Source organism: Eubalaena glacialis, chromosome 2 (genome assembly GCF_028564815.1).
Source record: "Eubalaena glacialis isolate mEubGla1 chromosome 2, mEubGla1.1.hap2.+ XY, whole genome shotgun sequence".
Classification (NCBI taxonomy): domain Eukaryota; kingdom Metazoa; phylum Chordata; class Mammalia; order Artiodactyla; family Balaenidae; genus Eubalaena; species Eubalaena glacialis.
Genome location: NC_083717.1, coordinates 112,576,150 through 112,587,487, shown reverse-complemented (window position 1 = coordinate 112,587,487; position 11,338 = coordinate 112,576,150). Strand labels below are relative to the sequence as shown.

Sequence of the window (11,338 nt, the reverse complement as noted above, 5' to 3'; positions counted from 1 at the left end):
CTCTCTTTCCGTGTGCACGCAGCTAGGAGACTGCAGCAGTGCAACCAGAGGGACAGCAGGCGGAGCTCTCTTTGTACAGTCCCTCTCTCCAACCCCCACCAACTAAAGATGAACTCATGCCAGTTCCATTCTTTGCAAGGAAAACACACACACACACACCCAGAACAGAGCAGCCTCCAGTTTCCTCCTGGAGCACACTGTCATTCTAGCCTCTCCGTTCAAACAACCCGGATATTCCAAAGCGAGTAACGGGGAGCATCGCGCCGCAACAATGCAACCTTCCGAGCTGCTCCCCGTGCAGCTCCCACCCCCGCCCCCTTTCGCGGCGTGCCAAGAGTTTGGAGCGCGCGCACGCACATGAGCGCGGTGCCTGCGTATCCCTCCGCCTCCCTCCTCCTCTCCCCGCTCGGAGGCTCGACAACGATTTGGGAAATGAAGGGAGGAGGGAACTACTTTCCTGAAACTTGCTATGCTGCACACGACTTCGAGTTGCAGTGATTCGCCCGGAGGCCGAAGCTTTTAGTCCTCCTACCCACACGCCCTCTCAGTCCGGGCACCCGGCTCGGCAAGCCCAGCCCGTACCCGCTCTGGCCCTCCGGGAAGCCGGCGTCCCGGAGAAATCACCAGGGACTACTTTGCCTCCTTCTCCCGCGGGCGCCCCCCGGTTCGGGCAGCGGCGGCGGCGGAAGGAGCGGGCGGCGTGAGCGCTTCCGCCGCCCCCCTAGCGGCTCCCCTCTGGCGAGCGTGAGGAGCTGGCCCGCCGAGCTGCTGGTGGGCACTGGCTGGTGGGGGGCTCGCGGCTGCTCTCCTCGCTCTCTCGCCTCTTCTCGGGACCCTGCCCCTCGGGCGCGCCGCTCTTCTCCGGCCCGGGGGCGGACGATTGGTTCGCTCGCCCCTGCCTCACACGCGCCCTGCCGCCCCCTCCTCCCCCCTCTGGAGTCGTTCGGGCCGGAGCGTGTCTGGAGGAATCCGCCGCCGTGAGGCCCCTCGCCCGCTTCTGCTAGTACCGAAGGACCGGCCCGGTCGCCGCCGGGGGCTGAGCGGGCAGCCGGCGGCGAGGCGGGAGATGGTGGGGTGGGCTCCGGCAGGACCGCGCCGCCGCCGCCCGGAGCCTGGGCTCGGCACCCCCCCGCCGGCCCCCACCGAGCGGAGCCCTGCTTCCTCCTCGCCGCATCCCTGAGGGAAGCGCCGCCTCTGCTCCCGGGTTCTCCGCCCGCCCGCCCGCTCGCTCCTTCCTGGCCGGACCCCGCCGCGCTCCACCCCAGTGGCCGGAGGAGCCGCTCTCCAGTCTGCCTTCACAGCCCCCTTCCTTTTTTCCTTTGCTCCCAATCCTCCCCGGCCTCATCGGATCTCTTGGTTGGGCGCTGAGGCGGGGGAAGAGGCTGGGGTCGCCACGGCGGAGGTTGTCGCCGCCACCCCCCTGCGGGGGTGGCCGGGGTTCCCGGCTGGGGGGGCACCGTTCCGGGTGAGGCATCCACCATGGTGAGGCCCCTGAGCCGCTGCCCCCGCGCCCCCCCGGCCGCCGCTGCCTCCTGCCCCTCGGTGCCGCTGCTGCTCCTCCGCCTGCTGTTGCTCCTCCATCTCCAGATCGGATCACGGTGAGGGAAAGATGAGCGAGGAGACGGCGACTTCTGACAACGAGTAAGCACCTCACAGATCTACATTACTTCCCCCCCACCCCCCATTCTTCCTCGGCACCTCCCCAGACCCCCTCGGAGACTTGGGTGCTTGCAGTCCTGGAGAGTTGAGTGCATTCTGTTCTGGAGAAAACATTTGATTTCCTTAGCCATTTTATTTAATGGCAGCAACCCCCGACCCCCACCCCCACCCCCAGTATTTAGTTGCTTGCTTCTGGGAGAAGGTATTGAATGTTGGGCTGGAGTTGGGCTGGAATGGCAATTGTATGTCCATGAGATGGAATAATGTAGACGGATGGAGACGGGGTAGAAATTACCCCAGTGCCTGGAAGACCTCTGACCTGTCCTTTTTCACTTTAGCACACCAGTCAACATACCTTGAATATCCGTCCAGGCTCCTTTATAGCTATTTCACTTGGAAACTTATGTGTGGGAGCACCTCCTGCAGCAAACTGCTCTTGAATCTTAATTCGATGAGTCAGTGACTCTTAAATACCGATTAAGCCTCCCCCCCTCCCCCCCCGCCCTTTTTAAACTTATGACCTGTAAGATTCTTGTAAAAAATGGGGCGAGGGAAACATTTTTATAATTTAATAGCATTAAGGACACCTGGAGTGTGGGAGATGTTGAACTATTCTATTTTGCCTTTGCGAATACTGGATTTGTCTTTATCAGGAGCATAAAAGAATTTTGTAGGCTAATTTTTATCTTTCAGCTATATTGAAACACCGTTTACGTTGATTTAACACTGTTTACATTGCTGAACATGTTGATGACTTCATTCATTAACTTGTAGAGCGTCCCGGCTTAAGTTTTTGTTTATTTGGGCTGTCCTTATGTTTTCCAAACGAAATACTTTGGCTTTTAAATATTTTGCTTTAACATAACAGCTGACTGGAGGAATAATGATGCGGCAACAGTTTCCTATTGAGACGGGGTTTAATTGCATGCGAATATTTGTGTCCTTTTTCTTGTAATTAAATTCAAGTTTTGTCTTCGGAGGGTTGGAAATAGTTAAGTGAGTTAGGACTAGTCCTAGGACGCATTCCTTTAAGTAAAGTGCATTCCTCGAATCAGACCTTTCTGAGAAAACTTTAAAGTCCAAGGCCTAGGCTTGTTTAACATAAAATAGCTTGAGAAATGCCAAGCAGCGTCCCCCCACCCCTCAACACACTCTTCTGATGAGCGGGGGTGGGAGAAGGTGGATTGCTGCAGTGTCGGTGCAGTCTAGAAGCAGAAGTGGCCGCCATGTTCTCTCTCTTTTTGTGAATCGCCCTCATTTGCATAGCACACTCTTCATTCATAAAAAAATAATTAAACATCCATCACCTTGGACATCTTGAAAGGATTTCCCAAGAAAAAAATTCGAAGCTGAACTGTCTGTCTTCATGTAGATTTTTGAGTTCAGAAAGTAAGGAGAATTCGAAGTTATAGGTTAAATTCAAAAATAGACGCCCACACAAACAACTACCCCTGTTCTCAGAATGTTGACACAGTTATGTGGGAAATATCAGTTCGGGGAGGTGCTGGGATCACGTGATCGCCTCCATTCATAAAATACCTGGCTGTCCATTCACAGTGCAGTACACTGTCTCACTGCCTTCCGCAGATTAGACCTACTTTGAGAGAGATCAAGAAGTATCTCAGCGCTTAGTTAGGAGAAAAACTGCTAAAAATCCGAACAGAATGACGATAATTTTTGCTGCTGTCTTCTTTTAAGAAAGTAGCCTGGATTAAAATGTCAAGTTCTATTTTGGAGATGGGAGAAGACTAATTACTATATTTAAAGTAAAATATTGAATACCTCCTTTTTGGGTGCAGCTAATTAGAAACGCTAATATGGGAATGTGAATTGACACACCTGTGAAATACAGTTTTTAAGTGAGCTCTTTTTCAAATACTTGTCATGGACAAATTGAGAGTACAGGTTTTTTGGTGTAGTGATTATCAGTGGATGATACCACTTTTACACTAAAAATGAATAAATATTTCCGGTGGTTTAATTCCAAAGATTTTGATACTTGAAACACCTAAGGGCAGTATTTACTGGTAGGATTGCCTTTTTAAAAAAAAATTTTTTTTTTAAATGTATTTAGTATGGGACAATTTAGAAATTATCTCACTCACCCAGACTTTTAGAATTCTGTTTTCACAAATTTATCCTGGTTTATTCGTAAATTTTTCCCTGCTAGGGGCTTTGTTATGTTAATTTTGATAGGACAAGAATAATATGTTTTAGCGTGTAATTTTTTGCCATGAGATGTTAACTCTTCATGGGGACAAACTCTTGGAGGTGTTACTTTAAAATTTTTTTTATTTTAGAAAGTGATGTGTTCATCTGATAATCAGTTTTATTATAGCCCGCATTGTTTGTGTAATAGCTAAACCACAAAGAGTGAACTTCTTCGGAATGTAGACTTTATTCCGATAACTTACATATTTCATCTTTCATATATATAGTAATGTTTTGAAATGGCAATTTATTATATACAATCATACATATTATGAAGAAACAAGAGATATATTATTGTAGATGCCCTTAAAGCCTTAGCATAGTTTAAAACTGCCCTGTAATATGGATTTTATTTGGGCCTTATGTTTATTTTTTCCTTTTGCTTTTCTCTCTTTTTTTAAATCCACAATCAATAAGTATTTACTTAAAGTAGAGACTCTTCTTAACACTCGAATGTTTTTCCACCTGATTTCGACCTTTAAAAAGAGTGAAAATCACCAATATCTTGGCAAACTGTTAACCTTTTCTAGATAGCCATTGTGGTAAAATCTAGTAAGGCCTTTAGAGGCCTCATTTTGAAATCCTCTAGTACATGCTTATTTGAAATTAGAGTTCTGTGTAGAGAGAGAAATAGTTCTCAGAGGTTGACTGTGGGTATATAATTAATCAAGAATTACTGAAGGATCATATTATAAGTCTATAACACTCTGTCTTAGCAGTGCCAAACTTGGGGAAGGGCTGGTGAAAGTCTGCTTTTCTTCTCTAACCTTCAGTAGGAACTGGAACTGCATTAAAAGTGCCATTAAAAAAAAAAAAAAAATCCCTCCATGCAAGAGTAATAGTTCATTTCAAATAATGTACAAAATGGTCTTTAAAGTGAGTAATAATTTATTAAACAAATATTTATTTAATAAGTCTTAACATTTGATATATAATCAAACTTTACCTTTTCTGTGATGTTGATGATGAATCATATTCATTTATTGGATTTTTACTATGTGCCAAGAATAAAAATATGTGATAAATGCTTTACACATGTATTATGTAATTTATGTATATACATGTAGCTTCAACAGAGTAGAATTGCATAGTAGGTACTATTATACCTTAATATATTGTGAACATTTTCCTGTGTCATTAAATATTTCCTAAAACATAATTTTTAACGCCTACATTATATTCACTGTATAACATATATTAGTTTTAATCAGTCTACTATATCTCTTATTTCTGAACAATGCTGCATTTGATCCTGAGTTCTGTCTTCATCCAAATTTATTACTTTTTCCTTGAAATAATCTAGGAGTGGAGTAAAAGATGCAAATTTTAAGTTGTTTTATTTTTTCTGCTAAATTGCCCTCTAGAAAAGAAACAGTGTCTGAGAGTGCTTATGCCTTGAAATGTCTGTCCAGTTCTCTTTGAAAAAAATTTTGCCAAGTTTGAAGGTGGAAGTGAGATCATGTTCCTACTTTTAAAATGTGATGGATAATAAACTTGATTTTTCAAAAAACTTGTTAGGTGGTTTTGGGGCAATTGGACTGTTTTTAAATATAAGCAGAATTAAAATGATCATACAAAAGGCATCTGCAGATAATTTATTTAACTCTTACCAACTTTTATGCAGTATGGTATAATATAAAGAACATTGGACTTGGAATTGGGAGATGCATTTCTGTCCTCACTGTCACTAATTTATTCTATGATTCTGGGCAAGTGACAGCCTTTGTGGCCCTTAGTTTGCTCACTTGTAAATCAAGGAATTTGAACTAAGCATCATTATGGGCCCTTGTGCTAAATTACCCTAAAGTAATACAGCGATAGACACATTGCAAGTCACTAGACTTGTAACATACATATTTGTTAATTGGTCAATTTTATTAGATTGTTGATTTTGACATATTTAAGCAAATGAAAGACTTCCAGTAGAGATCTTGTAGTATTATGAAGTAGAAGCATGAATTTTGAAGAAACAAGATAAATTTGGAAGCAGTTGGTGCATTCATAATCTTTTAAGACTTTCTCATTTTGACCTTAATTTAATAGCCATGTGTCTTTGATAATATATATACATCACAGATGGAGAACTTTGTAGTGCTCTTTTTTTTTTTTCTTTTAAATAAATATGGTCTCTGGATAAATAAGTGAACAAAAGGCTATTGGGCTTAAACATCAACTTGAGTAGTTCTAAGAGGAATATATTAAGATACCAGCCCTCATGCTTTACTTACTGGCCTAGAAGTGTCCAAGTAAATCTTCTCATTTGGTTATTCATACAAATCATGTTAATCTAATACTAAAGGATAATTTCACATTTATTCAGTGTAACAAATTAACTCAGACAATGAATTTTTTCATTCTTTAACATTTAAGTTTAATTCGCTGTTTATCTCAAGTTGTATGTCATAGCTGCATCTCATTTTAGAGTCCAGTACCAAAGTTATTACAAATCCCCAAGATGTTGTTTTTGTGGCACTCAGAATGGTTTGAAATGGAAAACAAACAAACAAACCTATTGGTGTATTTTTGTTTAAACATAGTTCATTATTTTTGCTAAAACATAGTTCATTAGTAGTGGATCTCAGACTGAGGTGTTAAATTGATTTAGACATAGAGTCTTAGAATTCAGAGTGTTTTTACTAATCTCTAACTGAAACTTGTTTACTTTCATAATTGAAGAAAATACCAGCAAAGCATAGCAGCATCAGAGGTACTTGTGACAGCAACTGTATTAGTTTCCTAGGGCTGCCGTAACAAAGTACCACATGAGTGTCATGCCCATCTTCTCATAAGGACACTACTGGATTAGGAGCACACTCAACTCCAGTATGACCTTCTCTTAACTAATTACATCTGCAGTGACCCTCTTTCCAAATAAGGTCACATTCTGTGGTACTGGGGGTTAGGACCCAACATCTTTTTTGGAGAGATTCAATTCAACCCGTAATACCAATAGAAATCAGATTTTTTTTTTTTCTTACAGTACAATTGCTGTTCAGTTGTTACAGATATCTTGAAATAGCACGGTCATCACTAGTTTGAAATTATTATAGTTATTAAGACATTGCTAGAGCTTGTATTTTAATATGTTAGTACAAAAACATTACTATATCAAAATTAATATTTTAGTATATGTGCTGCCAAAGCAAGCACCAAAATTAAAAATATTTTGATAATTATTTCAATATAATTGATTTCTTTTGTAATTTTATGTATTTTGTTTTAAGCCTTTAATATTCTGAGAAAGGGGGCCATTGGCTTCACCAGACTGCCGAAGAGGTCCATGGCACAAAAAGCTAAAGTCTCCTGCTATGACTGAGGCCCTAAAGACTGAACCCAAAGATAGAGATTATAAAATAGGAAGATTAAGAAACATGAACGATAAGATGAACAAGTCCAAGTTACAGCTAATGGTTGCAAAAGAAGAGGTAATGGGGGAGAGGAAATATTGAGAGATACTGGCTGAGAATTTTCAAAAAGTAGCAAATTAAACCCAATTCAGTGAACTAAAAACAACAAAGCCTCACAGTAAAACCGAGTTTATCGTGAGATTGCAAGAATGTCAACATGAGAAAATCAATGTAGTTTATCACATTTGAAGATTAAGGAAGAGAAATGATAAAATCTTAAATACCAGATTGTCATTCAGTCTCTGCTTATAATATGGAAGTGAATGTCCATAATTTATAGATTTATAATTGTTCATAAATATGGATTTATATTATTTTTCTGCTTCCTAGAAGATTTAGACTTTTAATTTTTCTGATTTAAAATGAGAGTGTTGGATTTGATCAACTTTCAGTGTTGCTTTTAGTTCAAGAATCCTAAGTGATTTTCTTTGTACTTCTGAAATCCACATTTAATCATTCATGTAGCTCATAAATACAGGATTGACTACATAAATTACTTTGTATCTGAAATTTTAAAATTACCTTGGAAGGCATTTTCTTTCTATATTTAGGGTATGAAGAATAAGCTTTGGTAAATTTAAGAGTAATTGGAAATTAAATTTTAATCTAATATCAGTTTTATTATTTTATTTCTAAATGTTATCTGTAAAACAGGGAGTATAGTTTAGATAAAGGCCATTATGACTTGGAATGCAGAATGTAATTGTTCTCCTGGTAGTATATAATGGTACTGTTTCTTATGATTAGACACATTTTGTTTGTCTATTCCCTTGGTTAGAGATTACTTTCACAAATACACCGTATTTGTTAATGTGTTGGTATCCAGTAGTTGCATTACCGAAATTTAGATGGAATTTAGTAAAATGTGACTTTGATGCCACTTTTTCAAAGTTATTGTAACTTTTACCACATCAGAATGTTAATGATTAACTTTGGCATAAAATCACCAAACAGTTTTTACTGTTCTGTTGTGAATTACATTGATATTCTGAGATTGGGATTAGGGATCAATTCTGGGTTTGCCCCCTTAGTAATATGTAAAAACATTTCAGAATTTTAGTTGCTGAATTATATATATGGATTTCTTAGTTTTTCTGGATTTTCTTCAAGAATTTCAGTTCAGTGACATTTGAGTGCCTACTGGGCACTTGACTTTTCTTTAGCCCCGGAGATACAAAGGTAAGTAAAACCTGATAACTGCTTTCACTATCCAGCAAGGGAACTAGATCCCTCTGAAATGTGGTGAGTGCTCTGCGTATGAAGTTCTTCAAGGCTTAAGAAGAAAGTAATTCTACCTTTGGTGGATGGCAGAGTGGGAGTTGTGTGAAGGAAGCCTTCAGAAAAGAGATGGCATTTAGGAGTCAGCCAGAGAAGAGGGCAATGGAAAGAGGAAGGGCATTCCAAGAAGACGGAAAAAAAACCCCAAACAAGCATAAAAGTTATTTCAGTGGTCTAAACCAAACCTGCAGTATCTCCCAAGTATGCCTGTAGTTGAAGTGGAAAATTGACCAAGGAGAGTATTAAATAGTAATAGAAAAATGAATAGGGAGAATCAGGAGTGTTTTTAAGGGAGAGTAAGAAGAGACAACAAAAGAAAAGTCTTGAGAGGTAGGAGAGAAAGTATTGAAGACAAAATGGGAAGTGATGAAGTGGAGACAGCAAAAAGTAAGATTACATAAATTTAGGGGGAAGTGTTAATAGTTGAGATTATTTGTTGGATGAGATGATGTCAGTAATGGAGAGGAAGAGAAAAAAAGATTTAAGGAAAGGTGGGTAATTGGGAGAGCAAGGCCCAGGAAAGAGGAGTCTTGCAAACTGTTTTACTCCTTGTGTCAGATACTGTCCTAGATTTAATCCTTCTAATGACCATGTGAGCTAAGTGTTATCCATAGTTTACAGATGAGATAACTGAGACTTAAGAGAGGTTTAGTAACTTGCCCACAGCCACGCAAGGGAGTGTTAGAACTGAGATTCAAATTGCACTGTATTTATACTACACTATATCTCATATATTTAATGGCCAGACTAGATTTTGAAGAAAATAAGTTTGAAGTGATAGGTAGACGAGTAGAAGTGACAGCTGTTTTGAGGGACTACAAGTTTTGGTAAAGTTAAAGAGCATGTAGAGTGGAAGTGGGGAAAATCGAAAGATAGATTTTGATCAAAGAACACAGACTCCAGAGTGATAACATATGAGGGAAGATTAAAGTAGAAACAGGTTGTTAGAAGTAGAGGAACCAGGATCTGTTAGGATATTTAAAAAGGTCACCACTGTGGCTGTTCAAGTTGCTGGGTTGGTATCAGAAGTTGAGGCGGAGAGGAATCCTGAGCCAGCGCCAGTGTATTTTATAAGTGTGTAGGATGAGCTGCTTAGAGTGGGAGTATGAATATTGACATCTGCCACTGCAATTTAAAGAGACAGGAGTAAGGGTTTTGGGATTGGAAATTGAAAAGGAGTATGCCAAGGGGAGGAGGATAAGAAAAGGGAAGGGCTTAGCCTGGAGGAGGTGAGAGTATTGGAAATGAATAGGATCTCATGTAATAATGGTCCTACCAAGAATGAGGGGTGTTGGGAATTAGGGAATAGAGAGGAAGACAGACATATGAATAAATTATCCAGATTTGGATTTTATTAAGAACTTTGTTTTCTGAGAGGCTGATCAAGATGTTGACTGATTTTGTAGGGCTTTATCCAAATAAATTATATTGTCTTTGACAGAATGTTTTGTATTTTTTGTGTACTCCAATCCTAATGTGGTTAGAAAGGCCTTTTCAAAACAAAATTCACTAATTAAATTTCTACAATTAACATGGTGTTCATAATTAACATGATCCTGTGGTTACTACTGACTGTCCCATTAAGACTTTGGCAAATCATGTAACCTGTCTTTGTGCTTGATTCTCCATCTGTAAAACCAGGATAACATGGCCCTACTTCAGAGCCATGTTAAGATAACATGTAACCTCCCCTCCCCTCCCAATAACATTTTTTGATTAGAGATAAGAGAATATTAAAGAGAACTTTTAGTTCTTGAGAAGAAAGGTACTATGTTCATGAAATAATCAGTGCTCATTTTCATTTAGCCTGAAGGTAAGGTTACTTTTTAAAAAGGATTATTGATCTGCTGGAAAACTTGTATTTCAGTTTAAATGTTAAAAAGCTGCTTTTCAGAAAAACTTAAAATTTAAATATTCCAACAAGCAAAAAAATAATTTAAATCTATATTGTGAACATTTTTAAAGCAATTTTAATACCTGAGCACATTTTGGAAGTACATATGAGTAGATTTGATGTCTCTCCATCAATTTCAGGGAAAAGCCATCTTTCTCAGAGTCGAATGAAGGAGCTTTCAAATTATATGGAGGGAAAAAAAATCTACTTTCATGGGGAGAGGAATTTTTTTTTCAGGTTATTAAAGATTTAGACATTTAATTTTTTGCAACTATCATCAACGAGGATCCCTGTTAGTGGGTGAGATAGGCTAGATCTGCTAGCTAGAAGTTCATTGCTTGTGGTTTAGTGCCGACTTTAATTTGGACAGCTAAAGGTCTGTAAGCTTATGTTTAGTTCATTTTATAGTCATCAACAGCTAAAGGAAAAATTTGTTTATATTTTGATTTAGCCTGATGTTTAGCATTATTATTCTGAAACTATCATTAATTCAAAAATAACAGCCTTAGATACATAATTACTGAAACTTGGTTTACGAATGAATTTTAAGTTATCTACAAATCAAGATTTTGAATGAATGTAAATCAGGAACTTAAAAATACGATGATGAAAAATGTATATGCTTTTTCTCTTGAGAATTATTTGATCTAAAAAACCAAACTTAATTAACTTAGTAAAGGTTAAGAAAATACAGCAAATAACTTTAATAAGTAGCATATCAAATTAAGATATTCTTCAACTCTGCATTATGATTTTTTCAAAAAGGAAGGGGAGAGACAGGAGATGAATGAATAAGACAAGGTGGCCTCTCTAATCATCTTAGTTTTCCTTAGCAGTTTTTCATCTTGATACTTCTGGAGAGAGCCAGACTTAGCTTCTAAGTGAGCCA

At 39.5% G+C, this 11,338-nt stretch overlaps 1 protein-coding gene across 1 annotated transcript in view; it reads left to right on the top strand.

Moving 5' to 3' along the window:
* The first annotated feature begins 444 nt into the window (after window positions 1-444).
* Window positions 445-11,338, top strand: part of SPRED1 (sprouty related EVH1 domain containing 1) — a 114,346-nt gene continuing 103,452 nt past the window's right edge. The window contains exon 1 of the mRNA XM_061182263.1: window positions 445-1,641. Within this exon, the coding sequence (XP_061038246.1) occupies window positions 1,610-1,641 (32 nt within the window). The 5' untranslated portion in view covers window positions 445-1,609. The remainder of the gene's footprint in view (window positions 1,642-11,338) is intronic.